Here is a 16,748-nt window from a genome sequence, read left to right on the forward strand (position 1 = left end):
GAACACATTAACCGAACACATATACAGTAATTAAAATTGTCTAATTTGTTGGAGAGCATTTTAATTACTGATATGGGTGGTGGTTCAAGTGTCCATGATCACTACACTGAAAAACGCACCCATATATGTGTATATCATTTGTTTGTGTCTATTCATTACAATATAAAATTAATCCACCTACATTTTGAACAAAATCAATCCGAAAACAAAAACAGTGTTGTGATATTGGGGTGTGTTGGATCCTGTTGACTGGAAAATGTTAACTTTTCAGGAGGCTGCGTCAGACCAAAAGTATCAGACTATGGTGAGAAAAAAATAATATTTTCAAACAATTTAACCATGTGTTAAGAAAAAAAAGAGTAAATGCTGCTAAATAGAAATTGCATTGACATTTCTGTTCCCAGGGGTTTAAAAAGTGTTGCAATTAAATAAAAAAAATCATTCTTCACCCCGAAAACAAGGAAGTTCAACTAGAACACTGTGTGGTTGTAAAAAACATCACTGGAGCATGAACAAGTTGTGCAATACTGTATATTCCCCTCCTGTCAAAGGAAGACGCATTCCTTCTTCTAGGCGTGGCTGTCCAAGAGTTTCATCAAATTAGGTCTGCTCTGCCAAAACGAGTTACCTGGGAGTTTTCCACGTAGGTATCCTGTGTCAGTGTATAATGCACATTTGCTGTACATGTAATTTACCATTACTTCTTCCTGAATGCTTCAGCGATATACTTGCAGCATGTTTGATGCCGTGTGCAGAGCAGATTTTTTTTGGAGGTCCATTTACATAACAATATCGTTACAGCAAACAGTAAATATATTTTGTTTTCGTCATAATTTCCATGCATATGTTTAACTATTTCGCAAAGAACAGAAATCATCGTAGCCACAGAATAAATCCAGACGACCATACACTGCAGTGTGTCATATGACAGCGCTGGTATGGGTTGTGCCATGAGACGTTTTGGCTCAAGGGATCCTGGCACTGAGCCACCATGGCCTGTAAACAACAACAGCGTCAAGTTGAAGTAAACTGGATCTAAGTGTCGGCCTGTTGCCTTCTGGGTCTAACTACGACGAGTACAGTGAAGTTGTGTTCAACAATGCGTCGAAGGTGTGTCTGGTAAGTAATCCCAACCTTCAAACGACCATGAGCTGTTTTGTCATCAACCGCTTCTTCAGACGAGCAACCTGAACCGAGCATTGTGCTAACGTTAGCTACGCTAGCCACGTTAGCTTTAATTGCAGCTCACAAGCTAACGTTAATCTGGGCTCGTAATCACGCAGAAAACACTTCGCTGATTTACTGATGTTGTCCGGTAACCGTCGAGCGAACGAGCCCCGCGTTTCGTGAATATTACCCGGGTATGATTAACGTTATGTCTCAGTTTTAACGAAACGCTACAGAATGTGATACAAGCCAGACAGACGCCAAAAGCTAGCGTTAGCTCGGGGGCTCCGGGTCATTTATGGGTTTGCAGCTAGCTGTTAGCTAGCTGCCCGTAAAAGCAAATGTAGGACATTATGTTTCACGGTCACTCATACGCTGTGCCGATATGCATGTGCATGAAAAGAACCACGGGATCGTGTCCTTTTTTTTATTTTGTGCGGTTTTCGTGAACTAAGCTCATTTCGTTCTCCACGTTACTGCGTGTGGCTACATTTAGTAAACGTGTAACGTTGTTGCGATGCCACCGGGGCTAGCAGACGTTAAAACACCGACTAATGTCTGCATTTGTCGGTGCATTTAATGGATTTGGATTAATGCAAAAAAACGTCGGTACATCTGAATGTGTTTTCCTCCTATTTGACCAGTTTGAATGAGGAGGCACATCTTGTAAAACAGTTTTTATGTTGGGCTTCCTTTTAGCTAACGTTAGCTTAGAAATTGAGAGGTTTCAACCATATTCGATCACCACTTGTGTCATTCAATAAGTGTCACGTTTGTTTTGGGGTCTTGGTTTGGTCGATGTCTTAGCTACAAAAGGTGATCGTTGACGTCACAGTGTCCTAAACTAGGGCTACAACGCACGAGTATTTGTCGGGTAACGTTAATCAATTGGTCGATGAAATGTCAGAAATTAGCGAGAAATACCAATAATATTTCCTGAAGTCCAGGGTGATGTTTTGTCTGACCCCACAGTCTAAAAGATAAGCAAAGATATTCGATTGTTTTACGATTTAAAACGTCCTCTGAGCCAGAGACTGGTGTGCATCTGTGCTTGAAATGTGTCTTAAATTATTGATTTAACAAAATAGTTGACAGGTTAAACTCTGACATTGACATCTCTCGTGCATGTTTTCAGCTCTACTTCCAATCACAACCAGTTACTATAAAGACAGATTTGATTTACAAGTTCGATCACAAAAAAGAATAATGTCCTTTTGTGTCACCCTCAGATTGATATCCTTCAGACGGGACCTCTTCCTCTCCACTGGGTAGCTTACTAGCCATGTCCTCACAGCAACCCAACAGCTCAGCCTCCAACAGCCCCACCAACATATTGGGTTCTCCTTTCTCTGTCATCAGTCCCTCACTTAACTCCCCAGGGGTCTCACCCTCACTCGGATTTGGACCCATCAGCAACAGTCAGGTAACTGACTGCCATAATAGTCTGTGAATTCATGTTATGGTGGATTAATCTGCTGTGTTTGTATGGTATGGGTGCATGGGCAGTGATTTGCAAAAATGGATAATACAAAAGGCAGTGTTGTAATTTAATGACATACAATTAACCAAAGACATTTTTTTGGGTTGCTTTGTGGGTACAGATCTCTTCAGCACCTATATCAGGGATGCACTCAATCAGCAGCTCTGAAGATATCAAGCCTCCATTTGGCCTGAGGCCTATGCCATCGCACAGCCCTGGAATAATGTTGTCTCAGAAACGCATGTGTGTCATCTGTGGAGACCGCTCTTCTGGTGAGTAAGAGCAGGATTAGCAGGAGTGAAACATCAGCTGTCGACAGTGATTTTGCCTGTGTTTCCTCAATATTTTAACTAAATGGATCTCACTCACCGTTGCTAATAAAATTATAAAATGTTTTGTCAAACTGTTACCTTCACTTTGGTGTTTTGTTTGATTTTCCCCAACAGCGATTAACTTTGCTTTTTTTATTTGTGTAATTTACAGGCAAGCACTACGGAGTGTACAGCTGTGAGGGTTGCAAAGGTTTCTTCAAACGAACTGTGCGCAAAGACCTTAGCTATACCTGCAGAGATAACAAAGAGTGCCTGGTCGACAAACGCCAGCGCAATCGCTGCCAGTACTGCCGCTACCAGAAGTGCCTGGCCATGGGCATGAAGAGGGAAGGTATGCAAGGAGCAGGGTTGCATTAGAGGTTAAAGTTCATTTTGAGAGCCTGTTTGGCTATTGAAGGTTTAGGAACATGTTTTGTTGCGAGTTGTCATACATGCAACTATACAAAGGTGACATACATTGGAGTTTTCAGCAACATAGAGTTAATATACATTTTTAGAACGATTTAAACATTGGCAGTCATTTAGATTTCTTAGAGTAACTAATTATGCTAAAGGAAGCCCACTTAAATTGATTAGGTAATATTGGATTACTACTATTTCTGGCATAGGTGAGGGTGGATGCTAGATTAGATGAGATAAAGAGTAGAGACGAGTGTATTGGGGCTGGTTTATATAACTAACCCCTCTCCATCTCTTCTCTTCATTTTCTCCTATTCTACCCTTTCTCCATCTTTCAATAGTGATCAAACATGTAAAGTGGATAAAAGAAGATGGAAAAGATGAGGGATGGATGAGTATGACATGAAATCTTAAAGATACTGTATTTTTATGTTACTTATAGAATTAGCCTGTTGTATTAGACATGCAAAATTGTCGACTGGCAGATTTGTGTGAAAACGTACCCCAGAAATGATGGGCGTGGTGCCTTGTGAGGATAGACTACGCTGTAAAACAAGCAGCCAGGCAGCAGTAATTCTTTGCTGTGTAACTGTATTTTAAATCTGATGGAGTGGATTGGTGTTGAAGCAGCATAAGATGTAATAGATCGTTCTAGTTGAGGCCCCCCACCGGCCACACTGTCAGTTTAAAGTATTTTATGTATTATGAGAAGTGTTGGCTCTTTACTAGGTCTGTGCAGCTCCAGATTTAGGCACATGTAGTTTGTACACTACTTTGCCACCAGTTAAATCACTATGTCAGATTGTAATGGCTGCACTTTGATCAATGTCTGCTCTGTCAGTGAGATTGGTAGATTGTAAATTTTCAAAGAGATTCTGTCAGTGCTGTTGTTTTTTTTTCCTGATTTGATTGAGAGAAGTCAGAATATATTGGATTAAACAACAGCTTCTGTTCTTCCACCTCACTGAGATCAGTCTCCTTTTTGGGTTGCTGTAGACGCCATATAATCTCTTTTCCCCCCCTATTTTTTTTTTTTAAACTGCCATTTAAGTTTTTAACAAACTTCACTTGCTAGTGCCTGTTGTCCTCATTGAGCTTTGTGCTGTTAAGACGGCACCACTCTGGAGTAATGCTGCTATTTCATGTGGAGTGGGAAAAACAATCGATTTTTTTTTTAGATGCATTGGTATTCTGTCTTTAACACTTTAGTATGCATGTTAGCTAACTGGAAGGCATGCTAATAACAAACTCATGCATGTAACTTCAACCTGCCAGCTATACTTCTGTTAATAATGGAAGTACATTCATCTGTCTTTTGTCATGATGGATACTAATTATGCTATTGTGAGTAGTATGGAAATGAAAAATGTTCAAAGATACATAGAGAAACATTTCATAATCAGTTATAAACTCCCTGAATCAGAATGAAATATTGAGGAATGTACCAAAGATTGCCCACACTTCAGTATTAATTGACAGCAATCCACTGAATCTATTTTTGCTGTCATGACTATAATTGTGTCAAGACGGCAGAGGATTTGAATAGGACTTTGTCAATGCAGCAAAAACCCTGCAAAGAGACAGGGTATTTTGCATAATATCCCTCTTTAACCCATAAATTCATCACTTTTCATTTTTTCATTCTTCAGTATTTATCATCATCTCATTTCTTGTATCCCCCCCACCACTGTTTCCTTATGTTTTGTCTGACGCAGCGGTCCAGGAGGAGCGCCAAAGGAACCGAGAGCGTGAAGGCGAGCTGGAGTTCAGTGTTGGAGTGAATGAGGAGATGCCTGTCGAGAAGATTTTAGAGGCAGAAACTGCTGTGGAGCAGAAGACTGAGCTTCACTCTGATGGTGGTTCTGCAGGCAACTCTGTGAGTGGTTACAACATGGCAATCAATAGATTTATATAAGTCACTTTGTCAGTCATCTTGTTTCGCAAAAGCATGGCGGTTTTAGGTCTCATGTCTTTAAAAACATGCTCTTAAGTACAGGCTTACTGTTTATTGCTGGAAGTATTATTTTTGGATGTACAACTTGGGAAAACATGCTCTATTGTTTGATTTCAGCCCCACGATGCAGTGACCAACATCTGTCAGACTGCGGACAAACAGCTGTTTGCCTTGGTGGAGTGGGCAAAGAGAATCCCTCATTTCTCTGAACTGCCCCTTGATGACCAGGTCATCCTTCTGCGTGCAGGTACAATTGAGCAAAAGAATGACCCTTTTGGTACCGGACCTTTTTAAAATCAACATGGCGATCAGCTTCACATTATGTCTTTGCAATTTTATCAGAGACAGATTATCAAAATAGTCTGTTTTCATGTTTTTTGTATAAAGCTCTCATACATTTACACTATCTAAGATTGTTTAGGATGGCTATCGTTAGGATCTTATCAATACCAGTGTATTGCTTATACGTTCGCGTCCTTATCGATTCTCTTATTTTTTGTATTTAAACAAATGGCCATTCTTGAGCAGCAACAACAGCAATGTTTAAAAGACTCACTATTGTAGACTATACAATTTTTTTTTTTTGAAAATGCCAACAACAAATGTAAATAAATAAACAAATATATAAAATACACTATATTCTTAGGTCACCTCTTACATTACCTGTCGTGGACGAGGATGGGCGGCTGCTCGCCAAGTAGTCGAGTACTGCATTTCTGCACATTTATGTTCGGCGCGTTTGCCAAATGTTTCGGTAAATTGCTGGTTTTTGCCTGTCTTGTGAGGGTTTTATTGCATTTGAGACAACAACAGTTATCAGCATATAATCAAGTAAAATGTAGCCACACTTTCAATCTTGCGTGTCTATGTGAAGCACAACTCCAACCCTCGTATAAAGACAGGCACAGAGAGAGGAGGTTTGCACCGCTGCTTTCCCCCCCCTGGCGATCTCATTGCGTAACCTCTAAAGTACCGACAGCAGAACCGTTAACTCCGGACCGTATCGATACCCCGGGTATTTACTACCCTGTCTTATCAGTTCCTGTTTAGAACTGGGTTTCGGTTAATACATTTAATTTGCACATATGGATAACTCAATTCTAAAATTAACCGCAAAGTGTGAAAAGTAAAAACGCAAGGAAATGCATAAATCCTAGCCTGTTGATTAACCTTTTGCTGCCCTTTACATCAATTCTAGCATAGAAAGCAACTACAAAGCAACTTGAGTATTCAGTGAAAACGCCAAGCTATGGTAAAATTGTTAACCTGAATGTTGGTATTTGTGCGTGGATGGGAAAGCCGAAGCCCATGTTAATTAATGCACAGTAAAATATATTTGAAGATGGCAACAGGAGTTCTTTTAAGTTCAGGTTTCAACCAAAGACTTCTCCTTTTTGAAACAGCTTTCCATCGTGAGTGTAATTTCGCCGTAAGAACCACTGAAATGGTTTGACTGATATTATTACATGACAGTTGAATTGTATCTTCTTTCAGGGTGGAATGAGCTCCTCATTGCCTCGTTCTCCCATCGCTCCATCGGTTTGAAGGATGGCGTTCTCCTGGCCTCTGAGCTGCAGCGCGACAATGCACACAGCGCCGGAGTTGGAGCCATTTTTGACAGGTGCAAAACTGAAAACTGCCAGTATACTAAAAATGTTTTCACATGTGTAGTGTCTGTATAATAACTGTATTTATTTAACACAGGGAGAGTGTGCAGAGTGCAGAGGTCGGCGCCATATTTGATAGGTAATCTGACACTTTTGTGATATTTCCATTTCTGTTTGAGTCAACAAAATGTGTGTAATTTTTCCATTAATGCTCGTTGTATTTTACACTCTAAAGCCTTTTCCAAAATGTGTCATCATTTAGGGTTCTTACCGAGCTCGTCAATAAAATGAGAGATATGCAAATGGACAAAACAGAGCTGGGCTGCCTCCGAGCCATCGTCCTGTTCAACCCAGGTTTCTATGCAATGCTGATATCCAAAAAGAAAGCGTTTTTTACAAAATAATATGTATTGTTATGCATCTGATTTAATATATTGTCTATATTTTTATGCAGATGCCAAAGGGCTCTCCAACACCGGTGAGGTCGAGCTCCTTAGAGAAAAGGTCTATGCATCATTGGAAGCCTACTGCAAACAGAAATACCCAGAGCAGCAGGGAAGGTAAATGTCCTCAGCCATCACAAGTCCACTGCACCCATTTGATAATGTTGAATGTCAACGTTAAACATACTTGTTTCATCGTTCATGTTAAACTAAAGGATGCCTTTTTTACTCAATGCAGGTTTGCTAAGCTCCTTCTTCGACTGCCAGCACTGCGATCCATTGGCTTGAAGTGCTTGGAGCATCTTTTCTTTTTCAAGCTGATCGGTGACACACCTATTGACACTTTTCTCATGGAAATGCTTGAAGCTCCCCATCAGTTGTCATAAATAGGAAACGCGTACGGTGGTTTAGGTTTAGATGGCTGAAGTCTGGGACGCTGGAGTGGGACTGGAGTGGCACTTTAAGTTCTTTGAAGATTTGTCAATTTGTCTCACTGCTGTCTGGGTTACACTATTTTAGTGCAGCACAGATTTGCTCTTTCGACCAAACCCGAGGCTTGGCATGATCTACAAGCTGGTGCTATGTGTTGAAATAACTTCATGAGTAACTATGGTTTTAAAAAAAAAAAAAGTATTTTTAAAAATGTAAACATATACATATTTCCCTCACAGGAGCTATAATTTGGGTAAACATTTTTATATGAGCTTTTTAGACAAAGTCTAACATCAATATTCAGTTGTTTCTCCAACTGAACGGATCCCCAAAACCTATTTTTTAAAAGGAAGGCCACCTGAATCATGTGTATGCATTAAGGAAGTAGTCTTCTTTTAATAAGTTTGAATTCAAGCCAGCTCTAAAAGAATATAATTGTACCAAACAGTCACCTTGAACTGTGTCCAACCACAGCGCTGAGTTTACTAGTTTCCATTGCAGAAGATTAAATCCCAACAGTGAGTCTGTGATAGAAGAGAAGTGAGTGGTTGACACCGTCAGGTTTGACTTGTCTGTGTTGATTGAGGATCAGCTTTATGTGTCTGGTAATATACAGTTAGTGTTGTTTACTTCTTTGCCATTTTATAAATCTAATCACTTTGTGGTTAACGATTAAACTGCACTGCACACTTGCTATGTACTATTTCTAAAACACTTTTAAAATATTGCCTGGCCGTTAAATAGTCAGGCGTCTGTATTTTGGTGCTATTTCAGTAATAATTTGACATAATTGCAGATGCACACCAAACCACAAACCTAAGAAAATATGCAAAACTGAAAAATCCCTTTGTTAATCTTTGTTAAAAATGTAGCAATATAAAATGTAAACTGCATAAGAGCTTTCTGCCTGTCAGTCATTCAGGGGTTTTACAAAGTAAATCATGTCTGGTGGAAAGGGAATACTCCATTTTGTAATTTATCTATTCAATTCAAAGGTACTGTGCAAAAGTAATTGTTCAGGGAAAATGTATATTGACAAATTTGAATTATGATCAGGATACAAATTATATAATTCTTAATATGTGCCCTTGTCTTTAGTTATCAGCTAGTATAAAGCAGAACATGTCTTGGGTTGCACTGGATTTGCTGAGACTGTTTCAGCTGATTTTTATTTTTTTGTGCTTTTTTTTTTTTTTATGCTCAATTGTATTTCCCCCCTCCCCCTCCCTTCCCCTTTTTGTAGGTAGCTGTCTTGTTTGTCGTTATGTCTCTGCAATTTATTAAAAGCAAACCATAATCACATTTAGATCCATAACACCTGTGGAAGTATAGGAATTTTAAACAAGACCAAGTGAGGTCTGTATGATGGCCATGCGTAAATCCCAGATGAGCTATATTGGTAAGCTTGTCATCGACCTCTATATGCTCTTGAACATAAAGTGACTTGAAGCATGGGTGGTGTGGACTGAGAATAAAGAGGCTTAAGTTTTCTTTTGTCTACTTTTTTTTTCTTCCCCAACAGTGTTGGATAATTATTGACTAATTTATGCAAATCCATTCAATTCAAAGATGTTTTAATGAGCCTGTTACTGTATTATTATTGTTTCCCCCATTGCTGACAATTTGCCAGTGGATAGGTTTTCCTTGCCATGATATGAACTGAAATTATATTTATTAATTTAGCCTAGGCTTTTTCAAATTGATAGCACATCAATTGTTCAAAAAGGTAAACTGGGAAATCCGAGTGATAAACTGGGAATGTTATTGAATTATATGAATGCTACACGATGACATTATTTTGACAGTTTATGCTTTTTGTGATATACTCTGCCTTTTTTTTTTTAACCTTCTAAAGTTACTTTCTTTGACATGTTATACTACGACTTTTCAAACAAACTAAACAAACTTTTTCCCACATACTACACCATAACCTTTATTGACACGCTATACTAAAATTATGTCATGACTATTTTTTACTTGTTTTAACATCTTGTATATACTATGACTTTATTTTTTTACTTAACCATATATTGCCAAGTTTTTCGACACTAGGCTATTTCTTTGGCCAAAAGTCAAAATTTTTTCAATTATGACTTCTTTGTGAATTTTTATGAAGCTATCCAACGTACCATACTAGATATACTTACAAAATGTCAAAAAGAGGTTTTAATGAGCCTTTTTATTGTATTTGTTACATGTTTTTCTTTTTGCTGTGGGCATAGACACAATAGAAGCCTTGGTTGTAATGTACTTATGTCACGTTCCACAGTGATGTTATGGCACAGGCAGCTAGTGTGTGTGGTTGGCTAATGTTAAATTAGAAGAAGAAGAAAATGCTGAGTGCAATGAAATCAAAGGCTTCTAAGGGATGCCACAGGACTAAAAGGTGAGTTTCATTAATACGTGTTTCACCATGTTTGTTACAGTCTGTGAAGTAAAAAGGTGAAATACCACAAACCCTACTGAGAACCTAAGTGAACCTCCTTTTGTATCAAGCAGAGGAGACACAAAACCATCCATGGCTTAGTTTGCTTAAATTATATTTAGAATAATACTGCTTTTAGTCTATGACACACTATTCTACACATGGAGCAAAAAACAACAGAGAAACACAAAGACATTGTCATGACATGTACATCATTTTTGCAGCATTCCCCCTATATTACTTTACACATCTATTCTGTCTTTGACAGAAATCAGTACAATCTGGGAAACACAATGAGCTCTTCCTCCATAACGTCAGTTCTTAGAAGAGTTGCATGCTACACATAGTCTAAGGTGCTGAATAATTTTCAGTTAATTCGTAACAAAACAAAAAACATACTGCTGGTGTGGTTTTATGTCGCTTTATCGTAATGCTGTGCTAAATTCTGGTTTCTCTCAATGGCCATCTTTCCATCACAGTGGATTTGCAAGTGAATAAGTGTATCTAGCCATGATATAAACTGAAATGATGATCATAAACATAGCCAAGGCCGATGTAAATTAGTAGCACAATGAGTTAATCAACAGTTCAGAAACAGACCAACATAATCAAAACGTTAAACTGTGGGCTCGTCTTCTTCACTACAATACAGATTTACATGTTTTAAAACAGATAATAGTGATTTTATATTTGTCCATATTACTTATTATCATGTAAACCCCGATGTTCTTTATTCATAGTTATGGAATGAAGCTCCACGTCCTGTGAATAACAAACGAAGATCTCCAGTGATGCCAGTTGAACTACACGTTCATTTGGCCTGGTCTATTTTCAACTCCTACATTTGACATAGATCTCGACTAGAGTGGAACAATGCATTTCTATATTCTACAGTAAGACAACACAATACAGCTTATGTGCATGACCAATCCTAAGTTATCATAAATACTTTAAAGCTATCTTCATAACATACTATTTGATCCAAAACATAACATGGGAAAAAAAAAACATCTTTTTGCCAGGACAAGTCTAAAAACACTGGTTAAAAATAAATCACAGCTCTTGAATGATGCACATTGCAGCATTATCCTCTCGCCCCTCAGACTGCACATCTGTAGTAACATTTTCTTGATTATATGTCCCTGAAAACATCTTAATAAATAAATGTCTCTGAAAGGCACTCTGAGATGTGCAGCTCATAGTTTCTAGAAAATAAAACTACTGATCTCTGAAGATTGCTCACTTGTAACGCTGTGCCTTTCCTCTTTAAACCGCCTCCAGCTGTTCAGTCAAGTGGTGAGAATAGGTTGCATGATGCCACTTGTTAAAAAAAAATGCTAATGAGCATTAGTATGAAACGAGTGGTATCACCAGTCTCACACACAATAACTGGACCGTTGACTGTGATCTTTAAAATATGTCTTTGCTACATTTCTTCTCGTCCAGTCAACTAACAGACATTTGACAAAGCTTTTGATGTTCATCAAGCTCGAATGTGTCCACTTTGATTAGACATTACAAACTGTGCAACTATTGATTTGCCGGTTAAACTGTTGAGTATATTTTCAGATGTCAGTGGTTAATCAGTGTCAAGGATTTCAAATTCTTTTACATCCAGTGCAATTGTTCCTTATTTAAGCACCTTCTTGAGCAAAATGAAAATAAACATGAAACTACCACAGTAGTATATAACAGAATAACCCTCTGCACAAAGCCATCTATTCAACAGTTAAGATCTCTTTCTATTGGTCTCTAAAGCTGCAGGGCTGGCACTAAACATAAGCAGCAGAGGGTGGAGCGTCTGGACCACACGTCTTGCCCTGTGGATTCAGTCAAGGCCACTGAGATTGAAGCAAATGCACTGCCAACTGTTTTGATGCCCTCCACCTTTTGCGAGACACTTTAGCGCGGGTGTTTGGATGCGACGTCACGTTCGAAGGATGATTGCGATTTAGCCTTGTGAGGGAACGTCATCGGTGTTCATCCAGCAATAGCAACATTTAGTGGTTTGAATGCACGTTCTGGTTCCGCTCTCTCTGACCATCAGTTCATGAATAAAACCTTTTATCCACTCTCTTCAGGAAGCACTTGTGTCAAGCCTATGTGAACCAAAATGCATGAAGATGAGATCAACTCATCGAAGCTGTGAGGGAATTGTAGTGCCAAGCCAGAGTGAGTTGCCAGTTTGGGTGTAGGCATTGGAGGGGCAGTGAAAGGGCTCTGAGACGTCCTGACAGTGCGTCCGGGTCACACCTGCATCTCTGAACCACTGGACAAGCCGAGAGCATTTGCCTCCTCTGTTGTCAAACCACTCTTCAGTGTCCTCCTCACTGTGCAGCCAGGGAAAAAAAGTGTATTATTACAGTGCTTCCACAGACAGGTGATTATATTGATCTGTGCATGATAATAAATGATGCCACTTGGCCAATAGCTGACGTGACTCACGTGATTTTCGGTTGGCTCGGGACCGTCTCCTCTCCCGAGGTTGCGTCCGCTGGCTGGGCCCCTGAGTGGCTGACCTTACAATCCTCTCCATGATCTCATCCGCTGTGTCATCTGTGCAGTTTACTGGGTCGTCACTGGCAGAGCACCATGGGGCAACACGCCCTAAAACAGTGAGGTCAGAATGAATTTGAAAACGACAGATAAAGTGTATGATAGGGCAGGTTTAAGAAAACAAGACAAAGCTGTGTAAGGGGTTCTGTGAGGTTAACACATTCTCATAATAATTCTCAGATGCTAATATTAATAAGCTATAATGTTACGTTACATGTTCGTGCTTGTTGAACAGATGTATTGATAACATATTTGCCAATTACCCGTGAACGTTTTAATGCAGTAATAAGCGTAGTTTTCAACTCGAGTAACTTTTACTTCCCCTGGTTCACGTCAGTGTCTCCGCCGCAGCCTAGTTGCGTGCATGTGTGTGTGTGTGTGTGTGTGTGTGTGTGTGTGTGTGTGTGTGTGTGTGACTGTGTGACGCTGATGTAATAAATTACACCAAAACATTGAATGTACTAATGAAAAACACCAGTAATGTCGGAGCTTATCAATACTTTGGTCTTTAATATTTTAGCACCAGGGCCCATTTAATACCTGTTGTTTGTACCAATCCCTAACTTTAAATAATATAAAAACGCAAAACGCTCTCGCTAGTTCCAGTTTTCAGTTTCTCCGTTTCTGGGATGCTGTAGAAACATGGCAGGCTACATGATGTTTTTTTTCTAGGCTAACAAAAACATTACAATCTGTAGTTTCAGGGGATTATACACTAAGGAAAACATTAGTTATTAATATTATAACCATTCATATTATATTCCATTTCTGCCAATTAATCCCCCTAAATGTCACAGTGCTCCTTTAATGACAGTTCTTTTCTCTTGTGTTCCCACCTTGTCTATCTGAATTGGATTCATGCAGTGGTCCGAGTAGTTATCACAAACTAAGACTGTTGAATTGTGCTATCTTACAACCAATGTAAGTTCAAGTATTTTGCTGGTGTAATGGCTTGAAGTGGCAATGGCGTTTTATAATCAGGATTCCTGCATATACCCCTGCTCTGTACACAGTTTCACAGCAAAGCATCCTGTACTTGTTAGGATATTTCCGTCTGGCCCAAAGTCTTAAGCAGCCATAAATACAAGTCCTACTGAATGAACTTAAAGGATTCAGGGATTACTTCAGTATAAAACGGAAATACTTGTGCTGTGCTCCTGGAACAACTACTATAACCACACAACAATGTAAAATTGCAGTATACTGGATGGATGGTGATGATATTATAATAAAAAGCTATGTAGGGGTTAAAACATGTTTATGAGACTGACCTCTGGTGCTGCTAGCTCTGGTGCGTGTACGGAGGCCGGGCACAGTGGACGCCACGCTCTCTCCGCCCTGCAAGCTGCTCTTTAGTATGGCCTTCATGCTCTCATGTTCAGCTGCATCTTCAGCATACTGGATACCCTGAGCCTGAATCTCCTGTGGGTCTGATGGGGCACCGCCAAATTTACCACTCTGGAGGGGGAGGACAAAGGATTACATTGTATTAATAGGAGAAAGAGAAACCTGGCTTGTTCTGGAACTTTTAGTATTTAGGAAAACAAGCTTTCAATATGAAACGTCATACAGTTTAATATCTGCTTGTGGAACAGCACTTCTACAGCCTTAATGAAAAACATTTTGAAGAGTTGAAAGTTTCGCATACACATTAAAAGTGCTGTTTACTCTGTGACACACATTTTGCAACAATGCAGACATGCTAGGTTGCAGAGTACAGCTTCCCTTTGGAGGTCCATTCATTTATACCAGGAAGTAGCTGCAACCAGTGAGATTTTCTCAACACTAGCTGACATCATGCGAGCGTCTCCTTTTCTCTCCGTGTCAAAACCGTCAAGCTTTTCTCATTCCAGTAAGGTCATCCCCACATAGAGCCTGTCAGTGTTACAGATGACTTGTCCATTGTTAATTCTCGTAAATACACCCACTTTTGTAAAGTTATGACAGCACAGTCTGGTTGAATGTTAGTCACAACAGGAAGTTCACATGCACTTGTTTGCACACAAATTCACCCCCCTACCTCACTATCATCGTCATCCTCACTCTACAGAGATGAAGGAAATGGAAGAAAAAAAAATGGCAAAAGGATGTGTTGTGAATACAGTATAGTGCTGGTGTCGTGTGAAAACGCTTCATATACAAAGTGACACATTCCTAGGGTTTTCAGATTGATAAACACACAACTGATTTGTCTAAATTAGCTGTTACAACGGTTGTAGCATTTTGTCAAATCACTTTAACTGGTGCAATATAACTAAATTGTATTTTTCTGATTAATATAATATTGCTATTGTGGATTCTTTACTGTTTTACTGTTTACTTATATTACGTGTTTTTTTTAAATGTTACTACTCTTGTGTGCACTTTACCTGTCTGCTGCTGTAATCCTGCAATTTCCCCACTGCGGGACTAATAAAGGTATATCTTATCTTAAATCATAAAGAAGCCTGTAATACTTGATTTAGGTTGTAAACGTCCAACATTTTGGGAACTGAAAGTATTCTGTTCAAAGGCACTAGACCTCATTGACAAATACAGTACAGATAAGTTTTCCTTTCAGTTCAGTTCCCCACTGCAAAATATTCCAGCGCACACTTGAATTTATAATCGTTTTTTCTAGGTGAGCCTTGATTTTAGGTGTCTAAAATACATTTTACTGCTGCAGCCCTCCACAGCAGTACTGCTTTGCTTCCATGCTCGTACTCTTCTCTGCTTCTCCAAACTCGGGGGTCCCGTCCTACCCAGCTATCTACTGTAGGTAATCCACAAACTATAGATACATACCTTATACAACCCACTTCAAATACTCCAAACTCTCCATTTAAGGCGTTGGCCTTGTTATTTCTCCTTCAGGGACATCCAAAGGTTTGAATTTTCACACAGTGATTGAATTAGGGTCCTTTTGAAGAGCGAGGGGCCCCTGCCAAGGCTCGCTGTGGAGTCCGCTCTGAGTAGCAGACTCCTCAGGGTTTAAGGGATTTTAATCATGCAGGGAGGTGTTTGCTCTGGCCTTTCTTAGTCTGCTGCAGCTACAGAACGAGATACACTAAAAACAACTCACTGATTGTTGTTACAGTAACCTATACATGTGATTACCTATGCTGATGTAATTGCAAATGTATGCCATGTCCCTCAGACATACCACGTTTGGTGCTTTGACCAGATTAAGGTTATAACTAGTGTCCAGGGATTTCTCATATTGTCTCATAGAATTGAGAAAGTACAAACTAAACAAAGAGGAGGATCAGGAAATGGAGAAAGTGTACGTGCGACCCTTGCTCGTGGTGAGGAGCACTTACATCTGTTATCATTTTCCCCCTGGTCTTATTCCTCTCTCGGTGGTTGGCCCTCTTCTGTTTCTGTTGTAGCACGCGCTCTCTTGTTGTGCGATACTCCAGGGCAAATTCGCTCAGGATCTTGCTAAAGCGATGAATGCTGACCTCACGTACCGCGTATATCGGATGGCCCAGGAACAGCAGAAAGGCATGAAACCTGCAGATGTTGAGAGAAACATCGCATCACTTTACTGAGATCCTTTGGTGGAAACAAAGTTTAAACATGCCTCAAAAAGTAACAAAAGTCACCATGAATGAACAACATACATTATTGTAAATTCCATTGAAAGAGATACAAATATAAAATAAATGTAGTTTTGAAAAATGCAAGAAATACGTTATCTTATCCAGCATTGTGCTACGCCTGAGCGTACCTGTTGAGTATTCTTCGATGGACAATCTTCAAAATAATGATTCTCTCCGCACAATCTTTAAGGAAGTCGGACATTTTTTGTTTCAACGGTGGTTTCATCTCGTGTTTCGCAATGACCTTGAGGTGGTCCCATGATGCTTTGCACCTTCGCTCCATCTGGGCCAGATTGTCTTGAAGCTGGTCAAAGTCCACCTAACAAAAATATCACAGAATTGTTGTCTCTTCGGTGGATACGACATTTTTCA

General features: G+C 39.5%; 2 protein-coding genes across 3 annotated transcripts in view; one reads left to right on the forward strand and one right to left on the reverse strand.

The window, feature by feature from the left end:
- The first annotated feature begins 991 nt into the window (after positions 1–991).
- On the forward strand, positions 992–9,304 carry LOC306744768 (retinoic acid receptor RXR-beta-A-like). Of its 2 annotated transcripts, XM_079227451.1 has the most exons (12): positions 992–1,119; positions 2,397–2,590; positions 2,769–2,919; positions 3,131–3,310; positions 3,720–3,773; positions 5,094–5,254; positions 5,450–5,579; positions 6,827–6,953; positions 7,037–7,078; positions 7,202–7,293; positions 7,394–7,499; positions 7,621–9,304. In XM_079227451.1, exons 2-12 carry the CDS (start codon positions 2,450–2,452, stop codon positions 7,766–7,768), a joined length of 1,332 nt encoding a protein of 443 aa, XP_079083577.1. In that variant the 5' UTR covers positions 992–1,119; positions 2,397–2,449; the 3' UTR covers positions 7,769–9,304. The 2 variants fall into 2 exon arrangements, with proteins under 2 accessions (XP_079083577.1, XP_079083578.1); XM_079227452.1 differs by lacking the exon at positions 3,720–3,773.
- Positions 9,305–12,486: 3,182 nt separating this feature from the next.
- The window catches only part of fhod3b (formin homology 2 domain containing 3b), a gene marked incomplete at both ends in the record, with an annotated part of 74,461 nt that continues 70,199 nt past the window's right edge, over positions 12,487–16,748 (reverse strand). The window contains 6 exons of the mRNA XM_079226891.1: positions 12,487–12,569; positions 12,685–12,846; positions 14,067–14,253; positions 14,816–14,839; positions 16,095–16,287; positions 16,505–16,695. Of these exons, the coding sequence (XP_079083017.1) occupies positions 12,487–12,569; positions 12,685–12,846; positions 14,067–14,253; positions 14,816–14,839; positions 16,095–16,287; positions 16,505–16,695 (840 nt within the window). The remainder of the gene's footprint in view (positions 12,570–12,684; positions 12,847–14,066; positions 14,254–14,815; positions 14,840–16,094; positions 16,288–16,504; positions 16,696–16,748) is intronic.

This window comes from Taurulus bubalis, assembly GCF_910589615.1.
Source record: "Taurulus bubalis genome assembly, chromosome: 12".
Classification (NCBI taxonomy): domain Eukaryota; kingdom Metazoa; phylum Chordata; class Actinopteri; order Perciformes; family Cottidae; genus Taurulus; species Taurulus bubalis.

Excerpts from the sequence above, each read along its gene's own strand:
- LOC306744768 (XM_079227451.1), top strand. The coding sequence starts at position 2,450 with ATGTCCTCACAGCAACCCAACAGCTCAGCCTCCAACAGCCCCACCAAC. Across the intron at positions 3,311-3,719 it reads CATGGGCATGAAGAGGGAAG|TGATCAAACATGTAAAGTGG; the intron begins GTATGCAAGGAG and ends ATCTTTCAATAG. Across the intron at positions 5,255-5,449 it reads GTGGTTCTGCAGGCAACTCT|CCCCACGATGCAGTGACCAA; the intron begins GTGAGTGGTTAC and ends GTTTGATTTCAG.